The sequence below is a fragment of the Lepidochelys kempii genome, unplaced genomic scaffold (assembly GCF_965140265.1).
Source record: "Lepidochelys kempii isolate rLepKem1 unplaced genomic scaffold, rLepKem1.hap2 scaffold_54, whole genome shotgun sequence".
Taxonomy (NCBI): Eukaryota; Metazoa; Chordata; order Testudines; family Cheloniidae; genus Lepidochelys; species Lepidochelys kempii.
The window spans coordinates 215073-240059 of NW_027333639.1; the positions used below are offsets into that span (position 1 = coordinate 215073).

The 24987-nt window shown below is 45.1% G+C and overlaps 1 protein-coding gene across 1 annotated transcript; it reads right to left on the reverse strand.

Annotated features, from left to right (window-relative positions):
• Nucleotides 1-2938: 2938 nt before the first annotated feature.
• LOC140904642 (olfactory receptor 2AP1-like) lies at nt 2939-3877 on the reverse strand. Its single transcript, XM_073327072.1, has one exon. The coding sequence runs from the start codon at nt 3875-3877 to the stop codon at nt 2939-2941; it is 939 nt and encodes a 312-aa protein (XP_073183173.1).
• Between the last annotated feature and the right edge of the window lie 21110 nt (nt 3878-24987).

Consider the following 24987-nt stretch of genomic DNA (forward strand, 5'->3'; position numbering starts at 1 on the left):
ATAAAATTAAAAGATGGCAAATTCTGAACCAATAAATACCTTTTCCCACGACGTGTGATTAGACTGTAGTCATGAAAGCGGGATTGAAAATTTGTATGGCTAACAAGAATAGCCAGAGTTATCATATGTAATGATGATAATTCCTATTACTCTAAGCAGCAGGTTGTTTTTCTCTAGGGATCAGACAGAGACTCTCAGCTATTCTGCTGCAAAAACAAGACAACCCTGAGTAGAGACTGAGGACATTAGGGTTGAAACTGCCCCACACACAATGTGTATCCCCATGTCGGGTAAAGACTGCGTATCATTACCCCTTTTTGACCAGAGTGACTAGGCAAAGTTTGGAGCCATGGGGATGTCCCCGTTGGAAGTAGAAATTGATGGAGTCTGGTATTTTCTTTGATCTCATTTATTGACAAGGAATGTACAAAGTCCAACTTCTCTGAATGCATGAGGAACCAAGAACAAAAAGAGCAGCTTCTTTGCTTACTGCCCCAAGTCTCGTTAGCCACCTCATTAGATCCAAACACTCACTTTTTCTAAGCTCGCACTGGGCTACTGCTTGGCTTTTTTCCCCTCTGTCTCTCTCTCTCTCTCAGCAAAGCCCTTCTGCCGACTCAGTCCAAATTCATGGGCAGGTTCACACACCTCTTTATCTTAGGCGGGGGGAAGGGGCTTCTGATTAACTCATCCTGACAGTTATGTGACTAGAAGGGTGTGTTCACACATCAGTTAGAATACATTTTTTTAACTCAACCATAACAAGGTTTTGTCCAGCTCCTGCTGCTGTAGCAAAGAGGTTGTGTCAACAAAAATCATTCACATCATTTATTTTATTTTGATAGCCATTAATCTGTTTAGGGTCTGATGCACAGGGTCTTAGGGAATGTCTACACTGCAAAGTAAGCCCAAACTCAGACTCAGGCTCGAGGATTTCACTCTGACAAACGCACATTCAACCGCCATTCTACACCTACTGAGAATGTAATTAAACCTTCTTTTGCCAGGGCCTCTGTGATCAGGATACTGTTTCATAAGCCCAGGCAAAAGAGGGTACATGGGATCCTCTAGAATAACCATGGGAATAGTAACTCCATTTATGACATTGTCATCTGGAATAGTGTTTCGGCCTGTCCATGAAGGTAGACGCCTGGCTGGCGGAAAACCCTGGCATCATGAACTTTTCCTGTGCAGCCCACGTTGGCGTCCATAAATTGGCTTCTGTGGTCCCCAGGGGCCTGCATACCCATGGAGTAGTACCCTTTGCAGTGTATGTACTCCTGCTCCTTGAGGAGGGCAAGCAATGGGCTCATGAGTCCCATCAGTGGCCCCAGTGCAGTGGGGAAACCCCATTCTCTCCAAGCCAGCAGCTACTTTGGGGATATTGTTTATGCCCCCACCTTTGGATAAACCACACACCTGATTGCCTCAGAAACCTCGGCCACCACTTTACCTTCCAGTCAACTTTCCAATCCCAAACTGGTTAGCAACGGACCTGTAGGACTCTGGGGCATAGAAACTCACTTTTGAACAGGAATAGCTTCCTTCACGTATATGTCATGGTGCTGAAGGGTCTGGGCTAGCTGCTCACAAGGCTCCAGAAATCTAGCTTTCTTTGTGAGCAAGTTCTAGTCATCCCAGATCCGCATGACTATGGGGTCCCACTGGTCTGTGCTTGTGGCCCTGCTCCAGAAGCGCCGGTCTACACAGGGGGCATTAGCAGCTCTCCCGAGAGCCGTGAGCACCATCAGCCAGTTTGAGTCTGACAGGTCTGTTTCACCCCCCCTCCTCCTCCGACAGGTGCCTTCTTCAGCAGGTCAGAAAATGCCCCCGAAACGTCCACCAGCACTTCATGGACTCTCTGCCCGTTTCCTGAAACAGGAGTGAAAGCACAAGCAAGACAAGTGCTTCAAACGCTGACTCCTCCCTGTTGCTGGCTCCAGCCGTCGGGCACGTGTAGACTCAAAAGACAACTCGGCCGGATGCCTTGGCAGGATGCAACAGCTTCCGGTAAAGTGCCACGGGATGGACAGCCAAGTTTTCCCACAGGGCATCACAAAGGGCTAGAACGGCTACTGCTGGGGAGGGTGCTAGGAAACCTGGCACAGGCTGGTTTGACTTAGGTTTGCGTAGTGCAACACAGATGCCTGAGCACTGGCATGAGGCCCGGGTCCAGAAATTCTAAACCTAAGCTTAATATGCAGTGTGGACGCTCAAGCCCAGGTTTACACCCACTGAGCCAACGGGTTCAAGTCCCGCAGACCCTAGGCTTACATTGCAGTATAGGCACATCCTTATGCCCCTTCTACCCATTGCAAGATGGCATATAGTACAAGAGTGGGAAGTCCAGTACAATCTTCCCAGATATAAACTTATGGAGCTTTTGGGAATCTAGGAGATCAAGGAGAGAGAAAATATTTGAACCAGCTAATTCCACCCACAGGGATCTGAGGCCAGTGCCAAGTAAAACATGGCATTTTCCCAACTCAGAGAGAGCAGAGAAATAGATGAAACACGTATCGGAAATCTCAAATGTCGCCATGTGGAGTATAGAGTGCAAGACAGTTAAGGTTTCCAATTAAGGCAGTAGCAAGTTTCAGCTTTAGCCATGAATGGGAATGTCATTATCACAAAATGTAGTATGTCCTCACATTCCCCAAAGCAGTTCACATTGGCATGAGCTAGGGCCCTACTCGATGTAAACTTTTCTTACTCATTGAGCCACATAGATTCCTTCACAGATCAGTGACTCCATCTGAATTCATTTGAGCAACATATATTAACTGGTTTCAGAGTAACAGCCATGTTAGTCTGTATTCGCGAAAAGAAAAGGAGTACTTGTGGCAACTTAGAGACTAACCAATTTATTTGAGCATGAGCTTTAGTGAGCTACAGCTCACTTCATCGGATATTAACTTCATCATATCACTTCATCATATTAACTGATGACTTTTCTCAGGGCCTCCTTCACCTCTTTGTTTCGCAGGCTGTAGATGAGGGGGTTGACCAGGGGAGTCAGGACTGTGTAGAAGACAGAGAACACTTTGTTCAGGGCTACCGGTGTATTGGTTTTTGGTAGCAGATACACAGTCATTAGGCTCCCATAGAAAACTGTAACCACAATGAGGTGAGAGGAGCAGGTGGAAAAGGCCTTTTGCCTCCCGGTGGTGGAAGGGATTCTCAGGATAGTAGCAATGATACAAACATAGGATGTCACAGTTAATAGAAATGGGCAAGGCGAGTCGAGGGAGGTGAGTATGAAACTAACCAGTGTGATCGTGTTCGTGTCACTGCAGGAGAATTTTAGCATTGGAGAAAAATCACAAAAGAAATGGTCAATTTCACTGGGGCCACAGAATGTTAATTGTGACATAAAACACATCATTATTACACAAGTTAGGAATCCGCTTATCCAAGACCCCCCTACTAGCTGGAGGCACAACCTGCTGTTCATCAGGGCTGCATAATGCAGGGGTTTGCATATCGCTAAATATCGATCATAAGACATTGCTGCTAGGAGATAGCATTCTGTAGCTGCCAAAAAACCAAAGCAATACAACTGTGCAAAACAGCCACTGACAGAAATGGTTCTGTCTCCAGTCAGGAGGCTGGCCAGCATCCTAGGCAGGATGGCGGAGGTGTAGCAGGTCTCCAGGCAGGACAAGTTCCCCAGGAAGAAGTACATGGGGGTGTGAAGGTGCTGATCAGCCACAACTAGCGCAATGATGAGGATGTTCCCAGACATGGTCACAATGTAGATCACTAGAAAAACTAGGAAGAGAAGGATCTGCAGTTCAGGGAGATCCCCAAACCCCAGGAGGATGAATTCTGTGATGACCGTTCGATTGTCCTCTTCTGCTTTCTCTATGAGGTGCATCTAGGTACAAATAAAAATACTAAAACTCAGAGGTGGGACTTTCAAAGGCACAAACATCCCATCAACTTAAGCAAGGGCAGAAGGACAGATATCCAGAGGCATTTAGGCACCCAAAGTTGCAGATAGACGCCTAGTGGGATTTTCAACAGTATTTAGGCAACCTAGATTTTTAAAGCTATTTAGTTGCTGCGGCACTCAGCATCACAATGCCCAAGCCTAACTCACTTTTTCCCAGATTTAGGCACCAAGGAGTTTTCATTCTATTGACAGCCAATGGGATTTAGACTCCTCCATGCCTATATCCCTTTTGAAAATGGAATTTAGGCTCCTCAATCAGTTAGGCATTGTTGCAACACTGAGCTCAGCAACCCCAAATAGCTTAAAAAATCTGGGCCTGAGGGCTTTGCTGAATCAGGACATTAATTCAAGCTAAGCAGAGCCTCGAAGGATCTGCTGTTCCTCAAAGGATGGTAGCCACTGGGAAGTTTTAGACCACACTAAAAAGGTCAGCAGAGCTAAGAGTGAGTAAAGGAATTGCTTTAACAATAACGATCTTGCAGCCTTTCCTCACATGAATAAATCCACGAGGTCTAATTCTGATCTCACAAACTGTTTTTTTGCAATATTAATTTCTGCTAGAGATCCTCCCATTTTACAGCTTCCCAGGTGAGATCAGAATCAGGAGCTGTAAATTCCGTGTACATGTACATCCTACATGCTATGTATTTTATTTTTAAATAACGGACTGGCTGCACTGAATATATATTAATTATTATTATTATTTTAATGGGAATTGGGGGTCCAAATTCCTTAAGTGGGATAGACAGAGGAGTAGGTGTGGTTGATCTACTTTGTAATCTGGAAGAACACTGCAAAGAGATGATGCAGTGCTCAATGCCTCCCGACAGCTCTTGAGAGCTCTCAGCTGACACTCCGGTCAGTGGAGGAAAGGCTCTGCTGAAGACAACCAGCAGCTACAGGGTCAGGAACATGCACAGAACTTCCACTTTATGGGAAATCCAGAAGGACATTTTGAAAACAACTGAGGAAAGGAGTGAGAATCCATGTGAAAGAGGTGAGTTGTCAGGGAGACAGAAAGGCATGCAAGCCCTGTCTTAAGGGGTGGGGGATGGGAGATAAAAGCTATGAGAATTGCCCTGGGTACTGTTATGCTCACAGCATACAAACAGGGAAGTTAGATTAATACATCAAATACTCTCTCTGGAAGGTTGCAATGGAACATGACTTTATTGCATAAAATCCAGAACCCTAATGCACAAGAACCAAAACCTGAGAGAGAAAAAGCAGGCTGCTCCCTATGGCAGAGAGACCCAACTCACCCAACATTGCTCTAGGCTGGCTCTTTCCAGACTGACTGCTGAAAGACACTGATCTCATGCTTCCCTACAGAGCCCCCTGGTTTGAAAGCAGGACCAGGAGAACCCTTGAGAGTTTAAAGTGAGAGCATATAATTTTAACACAGTTTTCAATACACCACAGATGCCATAGAAACAGAGGGAAAGATACAGGCAAAGAGAGAGAGAGACCGACAGACACAGAGAGACACATGCAGACAGACAGAGAGACATCAGACAAATAGAGGGAGATGTGTGAAACACCCCTATTTAACATTAGAGATGACGGATTATTTTTCCTTCACAGAAATGTTTGACTTTTTGTGAAAAAAATTGACAATCAAAATGTTGTGGCTGAAAACTGAAAATTTTCCACCAGAAGCTGAAAGCTTTTGATTTTTGACCAAATATTTTTCAGTTTTTGGCTGAAAAGTTTTTGGGGTTTGGCCAATTTTTTTTTTAAATGAAAACATGCCATTTTCCAGGGAAAGCAGACACTTTTCATGAAAAATTCTCATTTAATTTGAAAACCCAATTTTCCATAACAAACAAACAAAACAGTTTTGAGAAGAAATTTTCCAGAAGCTCTATTTATCATAAGAAATGTAACACATCTGAAGAGGCAATATAAAAAAACCCCTCTGCATTCCAATGTTAGAGAAATAAAGAGACAAATTAGTAATACACTAGATCAGTAATGTACCACTGTAACCAATTTCACTCAAATGATCACTGAAACACCAAGTCAGCTGAAATGTGTCCAAGTTATCAGTTAACCAAGGCCTTGTCTACACTATGAAATTAGGTGGAATTTCTCAAAGTCGGTTTTGTAGAAGGCGTTTTTATACAGGCGACTGTGTGTGTCCCCACACAAATGCTCTAAGTGCATGTAGTCGGCGGAGTGTGTCCACAGTCCCGAGGCAATTAGAGAAGGTGTATCAAGCCACAGTCTGGCCATGAGCCACCTGAGCACAAGAATTGATTTTCCTTATGGAATTACAGAGCAGCTGATTTCGCACAGACACACCCCTGGAACTGCGACCTGAGATATTCTATCTACTACCCAAGATCCATAAACCTGGAAATCCTGGGTGTCCCATCATCTCAGGCGTTGGCACCCTGACAGCAGGATTGTCTGGCTATGTAGACTCCCTCCTCAGGCCCTATGCTACCAGCACTCCCAGCTACCTTTGAGACACCACTGACTTCCTGAGGAAACTACAATCCATCGGTGATCTTCCTGAAAACACCATCCTGGCCACTATGGATGTAGAAGCCCTCTACACCAACATTCCACACAAAGATGGACTACAAGCCATCAAGAACACTATCTCCAATAATGTCACGGCTAACCTGGCGGCTGAACTTTGTGACTTTGTCCTTACCCATAACTATTTTACATTTGGGGACAATATATACCTTCAAATCAGCAGCACTGCTATGGGTACCCGCATGGCCCCACAGTATGCCAACATTTTTATGGCTGAGTTAGAACAACGCTTCCTCAGCTCTCTTCCCCAATGCCCCTACTTTACTTGCGCTATATTGATGACATCTTCATCATCTGGACCCATGGAAAAGAAGCCCTTGAGGAATTCCACCATGATTTCAACAATTTCCATCCCACCATCAACCTCAGCCTGGTCCAGTCCACACAAGAGATCCACTTCCTGGACACTACAGTGCTAATAAACGATGGCCACATAAACACCACCCTATACCGGAAACCTACTGACCGCTATTCCTACCTACATGCCTCCAGCTTTCACCCTGACCACACCACATGATCCACTGTCTACAGCCAAGCTCTGCGATACAACAGCATTTGCTCCAACCCCTCAGACAGAGACAAACACCTCCAAGATCGCTATCAAGCATTCTTACAATTACAGTAGCCACCTGCTGAAGTGAAGAAACAGACTGATAGAGCCAGAAGAGTTCCCAGAAGTCACCTACTACAGGACAGGCCTAACAAAGAAAATAACAGAACGCCACTAGCCATCACCTTCAGCCCCCATCTAAAACCTCTCCAACGCATTATCAAGGATTTACAACCTATCCTGAAGGACGACCCATCACTCTCACAGATCTTGGGAGACAAGCCAGTCCTTGCCTACAGACAGCCCCCCAACCTGAAGCGAATATTCACCAGCAACCACATGCCACACACCAGAACCACTAACCCAGGAACCTATCCTTGCAACAAAGCCCGTTGCCAACTGTGCCCACATATCTATTCAGGGGACGCCATCACAGGGCCTGATAACATCAGCCACACTATCAGAGGCTCATTCACCTGCACATCCGCCAATGTGATATATGCCATCATGTGCCAGGAATGCCCCTCTGCCATATACATTGGTCAAACTGGACACTCTTTACGTAAAAGAATAAATGGACACAAATCAGATGTCAAGAATTATAACATTCATAAACCAGTCGGAAAACACTTCAATCTCCCTGGTCACGCGATTACAGACATGAAAGTTGCGATATTACAACAGAAAAACTTCAGAAACAGACTTCAACGAGAGACTGCTGAATTGGAATTAATTTGCAAATTGGATACAATTAACTTAGGCTTGAATAGAGACTGGGAATGGTTGATTCATTATAAAAAGTAACCTATTTCCCCTTGTTTATTCCCTCCCCTCCCCCCCAACTGTTCCTCAGACGTTCTTGTTAAACCCTGGATTTGTGCTGGAAATGGCCCACCTTGATTATCATACACATTGTAAGGAGAGTGATCACTTTAGATAAGCTATTACCAGCAGGAGAGTGGGGTGAGGGGAGAGAAAACCTTTTGTAGTGATAAACACCCATTTTTTCATGGTCTATGTGTATAAAAACATCCTCACTGTATTTTCCACAGTATGCATCCGATGAAGTGAGCTGTAGCTCACGAAAGCTTATGCTCAAATAAATTGGTTAGTCTCTTAAGGTGCCACAAGTACTCCTTTTCTTTTTGCGAATACAGACTAACACGGTTGTTACTCTGAAATACTCACCCAGCCACTATATCTCATCCACAGTATAAAAAGGGGCTTGGAAAACAACAGTGGGCTGAAAAGCAAGGGCAAAATTTCATAGAGAGGACTCAAATGCAGGCAATCAAAGAAACACTGAAACACCTTGTCTGGGACAGGATAGAATGGGAAATGCTCAGAAACCAAAAGAAAGAGAGATAGACAGACAAAGAGATAGATCCTTTGTATTTCAAGCGTTTTCCTAGTAGTACACTGCATGGTCTACAGTCCTTAATCAGCCTTCACTCAGTGAAAATTCCCATGCACCGAGAACAATGGAAGTGTGTTGGTTACAAACTGAGCAAAACCGTCGTATCTGAGCACCTCACAGTCCTTAATGTATTTATCCTCACAACGCCACAGTGAGATTGGAAAAGGGTTTTGTGCCCATTGTACAGAGAACGCAGAACTGAGGCCCAGAGGGCCAGGTTTGATAAGGTGCTTAGTGCCTAAAAATGCAAATCAGTGCCCAGTGAGATTTTACAAAGTCCTTGATCAGGCTCAGTGCCTAACTCCCATTGAAGCCAAAGGGAGTTAGGTGCCTAACCTGCTTAGATGCTTTTCAGCATTCCACCTGGTGCCCATCTACATCGTTTGGTGCCTCAACACCTTTAAAAATCTGGCCCTAATCAATTCCCCCAAAGGCCTCCCCAGGGAGCCTGCAGGAGAGCAGAGAATTGACCCCAGGTGTCTAACATCCCAGGTTAGCCCCCTATCCAAATCTATCCATAGCTATAGCTCACCACATTATTCAGTTTCCTGAATTACAAAATGATCTCTTATGATAGTGAGTTCCAGGAGACAAATACACATTATGTAAAAAGAAAATATTTCGTGTCTGAGTGTTAAAGGTGTTGCCTGTTAAGTTGATTAGGAGGTGCACCTGATGGAGTTTCTCTGTCCCATTCATTAGTCCTTAACGTCTCGCATGTCCCACCCTGTTCATCTCCTCTTCAAATTAAACTCTCCGAGCCTTTTCTGAGTCTGGGATATTCAAAGGGACCTAAAGAAATTAGGCACATGTAAGCAGTGTCAGGATGAGCTCCACCCTGACATCTGGTGGTGAGGTGTGGCAAGTTGTGGAAAAGAACTTCAGGGGCCGATCTCATTTGCATAGGCACACCCACTCCACCTAGAATGAGGCCATAGCTGCCCAAATGGTCACTTTGGCTGCTGTGGGATCCCCAGTGTCTCTGTTATTGGGGCAGGAAGAATAAATTGTTATTACCCTGATTATGGGAACTGTGTTTGGAACTGTACTTGGCCTTTTGTTATGATGGAGGGATTCACCATCAACTAATGGTTTCAGAGTAACAGCCGTGTTAGTCTGTATTCGCAAAAAGAAAAGGAGTACTTATGGCACCTTAGACTAACCAATTTATTTGAGCATAAGCTTTCGTGAGCTACAGCTCACTTCATTGGATGCATCCGATGAAGTGAGCTGTAGCTCACAAAAGCTTATGCTCAAACAAATTGGTTAGTCTCTAAGGTGCCACAAGTACTCCTTTTCTTTTTACCATCAACTAAATGGCACTCACTAGGCAAGGGTCATGGGTTCCAAAACTGTGTGAATTGAGAGAGGCTGGGGACAAGTATTAATACTTGGTGGCATGGGCCCCTTGGTGAGGGCCTTTCATGCTAATTGCACTTCCTCCTCTCTCCACTGTGGAATATCAGAGCTAATTTTGGTTTCATTAGAAGTCTAGTTACAGGCTGCTGAGCTCACTTTGGGCTAACAGTGCACCAGCACTGAGGCTCCCCTACTACAAGCTGAATTCACCAAAGAGCTGAACTGACTAAGAGCTGAAATCACTGAGTGTTGTGTTAAGTAGTGGGGGAGGCTGAAGATACATTGTGGAGCAGTTTGTGGGACGGCTGGAGTGCCTTGTGGACAGGCTGGTGGAGCAGTTCGTAGGACGGTGGGAGCTGCTTGTGGGCCGCGGAGCGGAGCCGAGCGGAGCGGAGCGAAGGAGTTTTGTGGGGCGGCTGGCGGAGCGGAGCGCCGCTATGGAGCTGTGGGGTGGTCAGCTTCAGATCATTTAAGGTGCCTCTTACCCCCATCCCATCTCCACCCAGGTTGGGACGTAAAGCTCCGAAGATAAACTTTCGAACTCTGGGGCTGCCCTGACTAGGGACAGAGACTTTTGGGTCATTGGACTTTTGGGACTTTGGGTGATTTCGGGTTGCTGGACTCAAGAACCAAAGGGAAAGGGCATGCCCCAATTTGCTTGGGATGGGTTCTTTTGCTCATGGGTTGTGTTATGAATCCTGTTGGTGGTGTTTCCCCAACATAATGCCACATTATTTCTCTCTGTTATTAAAAGACTTTTGCTACACTCAGACTCTGTGCTTGCGAGAGGGGAAGGATTGCCTCTTGGAGGCGCCCAGCGGGGGTGGTATATATTTGTCCCAGGTCACTGGGTGGGGGCTCGAGCCGGTTTGCATTGTGTTATTGGAATGAATCCCCTAGATATTGAACCCGGCCCTTGTTGCTGCCAACTGTGACGGGCAGAAGGGTTACACACAGTTGAAAATCAAGGGGATTTGGTCACCTGACTCCCTTGAAATTCCCAGTCCCATTAAACTCTGCCCATCCATGCATCTGCTTCTCTTCTCACCCTCTGCTCCATTCCCAGCCCCATGCAGCAAATGGGAAAAGAAGAGACGCTCTCCTCCCCCAGCTCTGAGACGGCAGGTGCAGCTCAGGAGCCTGCATGCCACAGCCAGCAGAGCGGGGCGTGAGCGCGCGCTCCTCATGCGAGTGCCTGAGACACTGAGAGCGTGACACTGACCAGCAGCGCAGCTGGGAAACTGCCTCTGCCCAGCGCCCTGCCCCGTGCACAAAGGGAACACCCCGAACAGCCACACACAGACCCCTCTCCCTTTCCTTCCCTCCCCAGCACCCTGAGACTCACACTACCCCCGCTGCACTCTGCAGCCCAGCTGAAGCGTGAGAGTGTCTGGGCCTGGATTTCGTGCAGCACCCCTGGTGCAACAGAACAGCTGGAACTCAATGCTCCCAGCCACGCTCTGCAGTGTCGCAGCTCGGCCCTGTTAGGGGCAGGGCTGAGGCATATCAGGGGCAGAGTAGGAAGTGAGAGGGAGCAGGATATGCACAGCTGCGGTGTGCGCCTGAGAGAGGCTCATTCCCACTATGGCACCGTTTCCTCCCTACGTGAGATCCCCAGGATCTGACTAAGGGCTTGTCTAAATGGAGAGTCAGATTGTGGCAAGCTGGGGGGTGAGTCTACAGCGCACTAGCCTGCCACGTACTAACACGCTGTGTGGACCCTGCTCCAGTGCACGAAACGTTCCCTAGTGCGCATTGACCTACCCCCATTTCAAACAGCGCTCGGGCAAAGGCCACTAGGGGACTTTTAGTGCTTGATAGCGGGGTCCACGCAGCCCCTTACTGCACAGCAACCTACAGCACAGTAGATTTCCACCCCAGCTTGCCACACACTAACTCCCTGTGTGGACAAACCCCAGGAAGTTCAGATTTACCTTTAATCCTCAGCAAGAAGTGGCGACCTCTCTGTTGACGCCGAGTGGGTGTGGGGATCAGGATCTGGTTTCCACTTCCATGCTGCTCCCCTCCGTGTCTCCTGCTCTCAGAGCTTGTCTACAGGGTGGGGAAGTGCACTCAAGAGCAATGGGATTTCTAAAGGGCACCAACGTGTGGCTCGTGAACGGGCTCGTGTAGACTCTTGCTGGCGCCCACTGAACGGTCCTTTGTGCACGACACATTGGGACACTTTAGAATTAACACCCCGCTGTTGTGCACAAGCGCCCCATATGGACAAGCCCTCATTTGCTCTGCAAAGACATCTACCTTCTACTGCTGCACTGGGCTGGCTCTTGATTTCTTTCTTGATGCACACACCCGTGTATATTACAAGAGACCTGCATGCCTCCTGCTCTGGAGCCTTCCAGGGTTTATAGGGGAAAGCAGCCTCACGCTGGCTCAGACAGCTGTTGGGATCTCCTCTGAGGCTGCTGCTAATGATCCCTCTGAAAGTGCCCTCAGGAGGGAATTCAATGCTATGGTGCTTGTTAAGACAGTGTAAACACAAAGGCCATTGACGACTGAGGCCTGGTCTACACTACAGAGCTCGGTCGATGCAAGGCATTTTATGTTGACCTAATTATTGAGGCGTTTACACTTAAATTTCATTCCCGCCAATGTAACTGCCCCGCTACGCCGACTTAATAACCCCACCTCCATAAGCGGCGTAGAGTCAAGGTCGATGTGGTTAGTGTCAATGTAAACACTGCATTGCTTATGTCGACTGTTACTGGCTTTCAGGAGCCTTCCCGCAATGCCCCACACTGACAGTGCAATCCGTGCACATGCTGCTGGTGAGATCATGCACCGCCGACACAAGGAGCAAAGTGCAAACACGCACAAGTGATGTAATTACTGCGGCGGCTGCATGCCGATGTCAGTTAGGTCGACTTAATTTTGTAGTGTAGACATGTCCTGAGTTAGAGAAAAATGAGTTCCTTAGGATTTGGCCCGTAGAAGTTATTCTTTGCTGACCATCTGGGCTAGATTGCCTATTCTGGGATGAATTAACAGGAGTGTTGTATGTAAGACCTGGGAGGTAATTTTTCTGCTCTACTCGGCACTGGTGAGGCCTCAGCTGGAGTAGTGTGTCCAGTTCTGGGTGCTGCACTTTAAGAGGGTTGTGGAAAAATTAGACACAGTCCAGAAGAGAGCAACAAAAATGATAAAGAGCTTTAGAAAACCTGACCTGTGAGGAAAGGTAGAAAAAATCGGGCCTGTTTAGTCTAGAGAAGCGAAGGGTAGGGGGGCTGTGATAACAGGCTTCAGAGCTGTACCAGGTTGTTAGAAAGAGGGTGATGATCCATTGTTCTCCATGTGCACCAAGGGTAGGACAAGAAGGAAACTATAACAAAACATGCCGAGGAGTGGGGAGGAGCACTGTGGAATCACAGAGCAACTGTGTGGCCCAGTGGAGAAACCACTGGATTGAGACTATTCCCAGATCTGCGACTGGCCTGTTGGATGGCCGTGGGCAACTCACCTCGCCTCTCTGTGCCTCAGTTTCCCATCTGTAAAATGGGGATAATGGTGTCAAGCTCTTGGCGATCTGCTGATGAAAAGCACAATATAAAAACTAGGTCTTTTATTACCGAGCCACAGTAGCACATCAACTGCAAACCTAGGTGAGGACGACAGCTGTCTAAACAGACAGTAACTCCCGCCAACAAACATTGCTCCTTCTGTTTAAAAAACTAGGAAATAAAATGTCACAAAAAACCTTTGTTAATGCAGAGTTAAGGTGCCCTGTGATAGCTAGGACCCTTCCCAAAGGCTGAGTTCAGCAAAAGTCTGACTTCTGAGAACCAGGAAATACAGAGAGAAGATAAATGCCCACACAACCTTAACACTTCCCTATTTGTGCGAAACCCCAAAATACCCACACCACACGCTCCCACTCCACCGTGTCACTGCAGTGGGCAGGTGCTCCCTGCCCTGGCCCTATGTTCAAACACTGATCCCACTCCCCCAACAGAATACCACACTTGTAAAGTGTAACGGCAACTTCACACCCTTTTCCAGCCCCTGAGTTGCTGAAGTCAGGGGAGAGTATTGTCATACTTTTCAAGACCACCTGGCTCACTCATGCCATCCCTGATGACGGGGAAAGAAGAGCTGTCAGGCTGTCTGGAGTGGCTGAAGAGCACGGGTACCAACCTCAGGGCAGACTGTTCAGAAGCAGGGCACAACCCCCACATTGGCTGTGAGTTCTAGACTTACATTTCACCAACCAAGTATCAAGTGGGAACTCCTTAAGAACTACAACAACCTTAACATGGAATCACAGACAGTCCCCTTGGGCACTCCAGTCTGTCTTGCCACCCAGGTGAACTTGCCTTTGCAATAGATGGCCCCTTACACCAAAAATCACAATATTCAGGTTATTCCCAGTCCCAAAGGACCAGTCACTTACCCCAGGTCAATTGCACTTTAGATATTACACCAAAGATGATTCTTGTAGCCAATCCTATAGTAAACTACCTAAGGATTTATTAGCTAAGAAAAACAAACATATCTATTCAGGGGACGCCATCATAGGGCCTAATCATGTCGGCCACACTATCAGAGGCTCGTTCACCTGCACATCTACCAATGTGATATATGCCATCATGTGCCAGCAATGCCCCTCTGCCATGTACATTGGCCAAACTGGACAGTCTCTACATAAAAGAATAAATGGACACAAATCAGATGTCAAGAATTATAACATTCAAAAACCAGTCGGAGAACACTTCAATCTCTTTGGTCACTCGATTGCAGACCTAAAAGTGGCAATGCTTCAACAAAAAAACTTCAAAAACAGACTCCAACGAGAGAGTGCTGAATTGGAATTAATTTGCAAACTGGATACAATTAACTTAGGCTTGAATAAAGACTGGGAGTGGATGGGTCATTACACAAAGTAAAACTATTTCCCCATGTTTACTCCCCCCCCCCAGCACTGTTCCTCACACATTCTTGTCAACTGCTGGAAATGGCCCACCTTGATTATCACTACAAAATGTCGTTCCCCCCCCCACCCCCGCTCTCCTGTTGGTAATAGCTCACCTTACCTGATCACTCTTGTTACAGTGTGTATGGTAACACCCATTGTTTCATGTTCTCTATGTATATAAAATCTCCCCACTGTATTTTCCACTGCATCTATCCAGGGAAGTGAGCTGTAGCTCACAAAAGCTTATGCTCAAATAAATTTGTTAGTCTCTAAGGTGCACAAGTACTCCTTTTCTTTCTACAAGGGAAGAGGCAATTCTTGATTTAATCCCAAGTAGAGCACAAGATCTGGTCCAGGTGGGTAAATATAGATGAACTACTCAGTTACAGTGACCGTAATGTAATTAAATATAAACATCCTTGTAGGGGAAAACCCCCACAGTAGCATTTAACCTCAAAAAAGGAGAACTACACAAAAATGAGGATGCTAGTTAAATGAAATTAAAAGGAACAGTCACAAGGGTGAAATGCCTGCAAACTGCATGGAGAGTATTTAAAAACACCATAATAGAGGCTCAAACTAAATTTACCCCCCCTCAAAGTAAAGAAAACCAGAAAAATGGCTAACAGCAAAGTAAAAAAGGCAGTTAGAGACAAAAAGATATCTTTTTACAAATTGGAAGTCAAATACTACTGAGGAAAATAGAAAAGAGCATAAACTCTGGCAAGTCAAGCATAGAAGTATAAGTAAGTGAGGCTAAGAAAGAATCTGAAGAACAACTAGCTAAGGACACAAAAACTAAAAGCAATTCTTTTAAGTGCATCAGAAGCAGGAAGCCTGACAAACAGTCAGTGGGGCCACTGGACAATCAAGGTGAGAAAGGATCACTCAAGGAAAACAAGGCCATTGCGGAGAAGCTAAACAAATTCTTTGCATCAGTCTTTACTGCAGAAGGTGTGTGGGAGCTTCCCACACCTATGCTATTCTTTTTAGGTGACAAATCTGAGGAACTCTCCCAGATTGAGATGTTAATAGAGGAGGTTTTGGACCAAATTGATAAATTAAACAGTAATAAGTCATCAGCATCAGATGGTATTCACCCAGGAATTCTGAAGAAACTTATATGAAATTGCAGAACTACTAACTGTGGTATGTAACCTAGCACTTAAATCAATCTCTGTACCAGATGAATGGAGGGTAACTAATGTAACACCGATTTTTAAAAAAGGCTTCAGAGGCAATCCTGGCAATTACAAGCTGGGAAGCCTAACTTCAGTACCAGGCAAATTGGTTGAAACTATAGTCAAGAACAGAATGATCAGACACACAGATGAACACAAAGTGTTGGGGGAAGAACCAACACAGCTTTTGTAAAGGGAAATCATGCCCCCCCCCCAATCTATTAGAATTCTTTGCGGGTGTCAACAAACATGTGGAAAAGGGTGATCCAGTGGATATAGTGTACTTGGACTGTCAGAAAGGCTTTGACAAGGTCCCTCACCAAAGGCTCTCAAACAAAGCAAGCAGAGAGGGGATAAGAGGGAAGGTCCTCCCATGGATCAGGAACTGGTTAAAAAAATAGGAAACAACGGGTAGGAATAAAAGTCAATTTTCACAATGGGGAGCTGTAAATTATGGCTCCTCCCAAAGATCTGTACTGGGACCAGTGTTGCTCAACATATTCATAAATGATCTGGGAAAAGGGGTAAATAGTGAAGTGGCAACATTTGCAGATGAGAGAAAATTACTCAAGAAAGTTAAGTCCAAAGCTAGGAAGGTGCATAGGAATCTGCCCCCAGAAAAGTCTGGAGAAGCAGCTGATAAGTAGTTGAGAAACTGAAGGGCAAGGTCCCTGAAAAAACAATGAGTTCTCAGAGAGAGAGAGAAAGAGAGAGAAAGACAGGAAGCGAGAAGGTGAGGGACAGACAGAGGATGAGTAACAAAGGAGATCTCACAAAACTGGGTGACTGGACGACAAAATGGCAGATGAAATTAATATTGATAAGTGCAAAGCAATGCACACTGGAAGACATAATCCCAATGATGCATACAAAGTGATGGGGTCTAAATTAGCTGGTACCACTGAAGAAAGATCTTGGAATCATTGTGGGTAGTTCCCTGAAAACATCTGCTCCACGTGCAGCGGCAGTCAGAAAAGCGAACGACGTTAGGAACCTTTAGGAAAATGGTAGATAAAAAGCCAGTAAATATCTTACTGCCTCTCTATAAATCCATGGTACGCCCACACCTTGAATACTGCGTGCAGATGTGGTCGCCCCCTCTCAAAAAAGATATATTAGAATTGGAAAAGGTGCAGAGAAGGGCAACAAAAATGATGAGGGGCATGGAACAGCTTCCGTATGAGGAGAGATTAAAAAGACTGGGACTGATCAGCTTGGAAAAGAGACGACTAAGGGGGGATAGGAGAGAGGTCTATAAAACTATGACTGGTGCGGAGGAAGTGAGTAAGGAAGTGTTATTTATCCCTTCACATAAAACAAGAACCAGGGGTCACCCAATGAAATTGATTCATTCTATTCAGCACAGCTTAATTTCTCAGCCATTTAAAGAAATCATAATCTAACGCATATCTAGATAGATTACTTACTGAATTCTAAGACTCCATTCCTGTTCTGTCTCTGGCAAAAGCATCACACAGACAGACTCTTTGTCTCTCCCTCCCTCCAGCTTTTTAAAGTATTTTGTCTCCTCATTGGTCATTTTGGTCAGGTGCCAGCGAGGTTACCTTTAGCTTCTTAACCCTTTACAGGTGAGAGGATTTTTCCTCTGGCCAGGAGGGATTTTAAAGGGGTTTACCCTTCCCTTTATATTTATGACAAGCTGTCAGGCTGTCTGGAGTGGCTGAAGAGCACCGGTACCAACCTCAGGGCAGACAGTTCAGAAGCAGGGCACAACCACCACATTGGCTGTGAGTTCTAGACTTAGATTTCACCAACCAAGTATCAAGTGGGAACTCCTTAAGAACTACAACAATCTTAACATGGAGTCACAGACAGTCCCCTTGGGCACTCCAGTCTGTCTTGCCACCCAGGTGAGCCTGCCTTTGCAATAGATGGCCCCTTACACCAAAAATCACAATATTAAGGTTATTCCTAGTCCCAAAGGACCAGTCACTTACCCCAGGTCAACTGCACTTTAGATATTACACCAAAGATGATTCTTGTAGCCAATCCTATAGTAAACTACCTAAGGATTTATTAGCTAAGAAAAACAAACATATCTATTCAGGGGACACCATCATAAGGTCTAATCACATCAGCCACACTATCAGAGGCTCGTTCACCTGCACATCTACCAACGTGATCTATGCCATCATGTGCCAGCAATGCCCCTCTGCCATGTACATTGGCCAAACTGGACAGTCTCTACATAAAAGAATAAATGGACATGAATCAGATGTCAAGAATTATAACATTCAAAAACCAGTGGGAGAACACTTCAATCTCTTTGGTCACTCGATTACAGACCTAAAAGTGGCAATTCTTCAACAAAAAAACTTCAAAAACAGACTCCAACAAGACAGTGCTGAATTGGAATTAATTTGCAAACTGGATACAATTAACTTAGGCTTGAATAGAGCCTGGGAGTGGGTGGGTCATTACACAAAGTAAAACTATTTCCCCATGTTTATTCCCCCCCCCCCCCAGCACTGTTCCTCACACTTTCTTGTCAACTGCTGGAAATGGCCCACCTTGATTATCACTACAAAAGGTTCCCCCTCCCTCCCCGCTCTCCTGCTGGTAATAGCTCACCTTACCTGATCACTCTTGTTACAGTGTGTATGGTAACACCCATTGTTTCATGTTCTCTGTGTATATAAAATCTCCCCACTGTATTTTCCACTGCATGTATCCAGGGAAGTGAGCTGTAGCTCACAAAAGCTTATGCTCAAATAAATTTGTTAGTCTCTAAGGTGCCACAAGTACTCCTTTTCTTTCTACAAGGGAAGAGGCAATTCTTGATTTAGTCCCAAGTGGAGCACAAGATCTGGTCCAGGTGGGTAAATATAGATGAACTGCTCAGTAACAGTGACCATAATGTAATTAAATATAAACATCCTTGTAGGGGAAAACCCCCACAGTAGCATTTAACCGCAAAAACTACACAAAAATTAGGAGGCTAGTTAAATGAAATTAAAAGGAACAGTCACAAGGGTGAAATGCCTGCAAACTGCATAGAGATTATTTAAAAACACCATAATAGAGGCTCAAACTAAATTTACCCCCCCTCAAAAAAAAAAAGTAAAGAAAACCAGAAAAATGGCTAACAGCAAAGTAAAAAAGGCAGTTAGAGACAAAAATTGGAAGTCAAATACTACTGAGGAAAATAGAAAAGAGCATAAACTCTGGCAAGTCAAGCATAGAAGTATAAGTAAGTGAGGCTAAGAAAGAATCTGAAGAACAACTAGCTAAGGACACAAAAACTAAAAGCAATTTTTTTAAGTACATCAGAAGCAGGAAGCCTGACAAACAGTCAGTGGGGCCACTGGACAATCAAGGTGAGAAAGGATCACTCAAGGAAAACAAGGCCATTGCGGAGAAGCTAAACAAATTCTTTGCATCAGTCTTTACTGCAGAAGGTGTGTGGGAGCTTCCCACACCTATGCTATTCTTTTTAGGTGACAAATCTGAGGAACTCTCCCAGATTGAGATGTTAATAGAGGAGGTTTTGGACCAAATTGATAAATTAAACAGTAATAAGTCATCAGCACCAGATGGTATTCACCCAGGAATTCTGAAGGAACTTATATGAAATTGCAGAACTACTAACTGTGGTATGTAACCTAGCACTTAAATCAATCTCTGTACCAGATGAATGGAGGGTAACTAATGTAACACCAATTTTTAAAAAAAGGCTTCAGAGGCAATCCTGGCAGTTACAGGCTGGGAAGCCTAACTTCAGTACCAGGCAAATTGGTTGAAACTATAGTCAAGAACAGAATGATCAGACACATAGATGAACACAACGTGTTGGGGGAAGAACCAACACAGCTTTTGTAAAGGGAAATCATGCCCCCCCAATCTATTAGAATTCTTTGCGGGTGTCAACAAACATGTGGAAAAGGGTGATCCAGTGGATATAGTGTACTTGGACTGTCAGAAAGGTTTTGACAAGATCCCTCACCAAAGGCTCTCAAACAAAGCAAGCAGAGAGGGGATAAGAGGGAAGGTCCTCCCATGGATCAGTAACTGGTTAAAAAGATAGGAAACAACGGGTAGGAATAAAAGTCAATTTTCACAATGGGGAGCTGTAAATTATGGCTCCTCCCAAAGATCTGTACTGGGACCAGTGTTGCTCAACATATTCATAAATGATCTGGGAAAAGGGGTAAATAGTGAAACGGCAACATTTGCAGATGAGAGAAAGTTACTCAAGAATGTTAAGTCCAAAGCTAGGAAGGTGCATAGGAATCTGCCCCCAGAGAAGTCTGGAGAAGCAGCTGATAAGTAGTTGAGAAACTGAAGGGCAAGGTCCCTGAAAAAACAATGAGTTCTCAGAGAGAGAGAAAGAGAGAGAAAGACAGGAAGTGAGAAGGTGAGGGACAGACAGAGAGAGCATGAGTAACAAAGGAGATCTCATAAAACGGGGTGACTGGACAACAAAATGGCAGATGAAATTAATATTGATAAGTGCAAAGCAATGCACACTGGAAGACATAATCCCAATGATGCATACAAAGTGATGGGGTCTAAATTAGCTGGTACCACTGAAGAAAGATTTTGGAATCATTGTGGGTAGTTCCCTGAAAACATCTGCTCCACGTGCAGCGGCAGTCAAAAAAGCAAACGACGTTAGGAACCTTTAGGAAAATGGTAGATAATAAGCAAGTAAATATCTTACTGCCTCTCTATAAATCCACGGTACGCCCACACCTTGAATACCGCGTGCAGATGTGGTCGCCCCCTCTCAAAAAAGAAATATTGGAATTGGAAAAGGTGCAGAGAAGGGCAACAAAAATGATGAGGGGCGTGGAACAGCTTCTGTATGAAGAGAGATTATAAAGACTGGGACTGTTCAGCTTGGAAAAGAGACGACTAAGGGGGGATAGGAGAGAGGTCTATAAAACTATGACTGGTGTGGAGGAAGTGAGTACGGAAGTGTTATTTATCCCTTCACATAAAACAAGAACCCAGGGCCACCCAATGAAATTAATAGGCAGCATGTTTAACACACACATACGGAAGTTCTTCTTCACACAACGCACAGTCAAGCTGCAGAACTCATTGCCAGGGGATGCTGTGAAGGCCAAAAGTATAACTGGGTTCAAAAAAGAATTAGATCAGTTTATGGAGGACAGGTCTATCCATAGCTGTTAGCCAAGATTGTCAGGGACACAACCCCATGCTCTTGGTGTTCTTAAACCTCTGACTGTCAGAAGCAGGGACTGGATGACAGGGGATGGATCAGTCAATAATTTCCCTGTTCTGTTCATTCCCTCTGAAGCATCTGACACCGGCCACTGCCAGAGACAGGATACTGGGCTAGATGGACCATTAGTTTGACCCAGAGTGGCCATTCTTGTGAGATTACGCTGTTTTAAAAAGTAACACAGCATCAATTCTCCTATGGAGGGAACCCAGAGGATCACCGGCAGCAGTCCCAAGGGAGATCCCAACAGCAGCGGCAAGGACCAGGGGCTGGCTGCTTTCCCTGATAAATACTGCAAGAATCCAGAGCAGGAGACATTAAGAATTTGTGTGAGGCCAACAATCAACCCAGGCAGCGAGAGATGCCGATCCCAGCAGCCACAGGCAGGTGTCTGCCCACACACTGGGACAAGAAGGCTGACTAACACCAGACCCAGTCACTGGAGATGGGGAGCTAACTGCTTCATGCGAAGGTTTGAAGGTAAGTGTCACTAGCCTCGGGGCAAATCCTCAGGTCCTTGTTCATATGCAGCCCTTGCTCTGAGACACCCCCCTTGGACAGTGTCCTCACACGCTGGGAGCTCTGCCAGAGTAAGGACTTCAGAGTTGCTTTCTTTGTGGTTCACAACTAGAAAAAATGATGAATCAGAACAGAGACCCAGCTATCATCTCTGCCCTTACTCATCCCTCTGTCTGTCCTCCCCTCATCCTCTTGCTCGCTGGCTGGCTGTCCCCATCTCTCTCTCCCTGACAAATCATTGTTTTCTCAGGGACCTTGGCCTTCAGATTTTCAGCTACTTATCAGCTGCCACTCCAGACTTTTCTGGCAGGCAGATACCTGTGCACCATCGCAGCCCAATCCTCAGATGCTTTATGTCTCATGCTGAGTATTTCCTCCCTGCATTTCTGTGGGACTTGAGGGCCCTCAGCATTTCTTGGGCAGTATTGAACACCCCACCGAAAAAGGGTGTACATTAGAAATGAACTGAATGGAGACTGGATTCCTTACAGATTAGGAAACTTTGCCCAAGCATTTACTGCTCTACCGTAATTTTTTTCCAGAGGATGGGTACTACAGCGGTTAGGGCACCAGCCTGTGATTTAGAAGACATGGGGGCTCTTCTCTGATCAGGCGCAGCCTCTTTGTATGACCTTGGATAGTCACTCAGTCAATAATTAATATTTAACAATAATCAATAATAGCTGGCAATTCATTATAAGCAGTTTCAGTGTTTCTGGACTAGTCATTAATGGGATATGAATGAGAGGAATCTGAGTATGCATCTACTCCAAGGGGTGGTTTCATCTGTGCCTTGGGCACGGCCATTGGCAGAGTCACTTTCCCATCAGTGCTGTTGGTCATTGTCACTCCCTCATCGCAGGCACTGACCTGGTGCAATCTCATTCCTGCCCTTCTCTGGGGAAGCTCATGTGTCTGACCCTCGCCCCCATCACATTGTTAAGCTGGAGCTCAGACTACAGTGGACAAGTAACTCATCTTCAGCTCCCAGCATGATGCTGCGGGGCAAGGGCTGATGCGATCCACCATTTACACTAGTTTAATCTGGCAAGTGACCTGTGCCCCGTGCTGCAGAGGAAAGCGAAACCCCCTCAGGGTCTCTGCCAATCTGACCTGAGGAAAAATTCCTTCCCGATCCCAAATATAGCAATCAGTTAGATCCTGAGCATGTGGGCTAAACCCACCAAGCAGATACCTGTGAAAGAATTCTCTGTAGTAACTCAGAGCCCTCTCCATCTCGTGCCCCATCACCAGCCACTGGAGATATTTGCTGCTATCAGTTGCAGATTGGCTACATGCTATTATAGTCAATCTCATCATACCATTCCCTCCACAAACTTGTCAAGCTCAGTCTTGAAGCCAGTTAGGTTTTTTGCCACCACTGCTCCCCTTGGAAGGCTGTTCCAGAACTTCACTCTTGTGATAGTTAGAAACCTTAATCTAATTTCAAGCATAATCTTGTTGATGGCCAGTTTGTATCCATTTGTTCTTGTGTCCACATTGGCACTTAATTTAAATAACTCCTCTCCCTCCCTGGTGTTTATCCCTTTAATGTATTTGTAGAGAGCAATCATATCACCCCTCAGCGTTCTTTTGGTTAGGCTAAACAAGCTAAGCTCTTTGAGTCTCCTCTCATAAGATAGGTTCTCTATTCCTTGGATCATCCTAGTAGCCCATCTCTGCACCTGTTCCAGTTTGAATTCATCTTTCTTAAACATGGGAGACCAGAACTGCACACAGTATTCCTGATGAGGTCTCACCAGTGCCTTGTATGATGGTACTACCACTTCCCTCTCTCTACTGGAAATACCTCACCTGATGCATCCTAGGACTGCATTAGTCTTTTTCACGGCTGCATCACATTAGCAGCTCATGGTCATCCTGTGATCAACCAATACACCCAGGTCTTTCTCCTCCTCTGTCGCTTCCAACTGATACGTCCCCAGTTTACAGCAAAAATTCTTGTTGTTAGTTCCTAAATGCATGACCTTGCACTGTGCACTATTAAATTTCATCCCATTTCGAGTACTCCAGTTTTCAAGGTCATCCAGATCTTCTTATTTGATATTCTGGTCTTCCTCTGCATTGGCAATACCTCCCAACTTTGTGTCATCCGCAAATTTTATTAGCACACTCCCACTTTTTGTGCCAAGGTCAGGAATAAAAATGTTAAATAAGATTGGTCCCAAGACTGATCCTGGATGAACTCCACTAGTAACCTCCCTCCAGCCTGACAGTTCACCTTTCAGTATGACCCATTGTAGTCTCCCCTTTAACCAGTTCCTTCTTCACCTTTCAATTCTCATATTAATCCTGATCTTCTCCAGTTTAACTAATAATTTCCCATGTGGAACTGTATCAAATGCTTTACTGAAATCCAGGTAGGTTAAATCTATTGCAATTCCTTTGTCTAGAAAATCAGTTATCTTCTCAAAGAAAGTGATCAGGTTGGTCTGGCACAATTTACCTTTTGTAAAACCACATTTATTTTATCCCAATTACTGTTTACCTCTATGTCCTTAAGTACTTTCTCTTTCAAAATTTGTTCTAAGATCTTGCATACAATTCAGGCCAAATTAACAAATCTGTAGTTTCCTGGCTCACTTTCCCCCCCTTTTTTAAATATAGGCAGTATATTTGCAATTCTCCAATCCTAGGATATGATCCCCAATTTTACAGGTTCATTAAATCCTTGCTATTGGGCTTGCAATTTCATGTGCCAATTCCCTTAATATTCTTGGATGGAGATTACCCAGGGACCCCGATTTAGTCCCATTAAACTGTTTGAGTTTAGCTTCCACCTTGGACGTGGTAATTTCGACTTCCATATCCTCGTTCCCATAAGCCACCCTGCCACTACCCCAAAGCTCTTCATTAGCCTCATTAAAAACTGAGGCAAAGTATTTGTTTAGGTGTTAGGCCATGCCTAGATTATCTTTTATGTCTACCCTCAGTGTTTAGTGGTCCCATTTATTCTTTCCTTGTTTTCTTCTTATTTATATGGCTATAGAACCTTTTACTATTGGTCTTAATTTCCTTTGCAAAGTCCAACTCCGCTTGCGTTTTGGCATATTCAGTTTATTCCAACACATTCTGACCTCCATGAGGTAGCTTTCTTTGCTGAACCATCCCATTTTCCATTCCTTGCAGGCTTTCTGCTTTCCCTTAATCACCTGTTTGAGAAGCTTGCTTGTCTGGGCTGGTCTGCAACCCTTCCTTATGAATTTTTTCCCCTTGCTTCAGATGCTGGCTTCAGATAGCTTCTGCTACTTCTACCAAGTAATTCCAAGTCTCCTCCACATTAAGATCCTGAAGTTCTT

What these genes read in the sequence shown, in the direction of transcription:
- LOC140904642 (XM_073327072.1), bottom strand. Translation starts at nt 3,877, where the DNA reads ATGCACCTCATAGAGAAAGCAGAAGAGGACAATCGAACGGTCATCACA.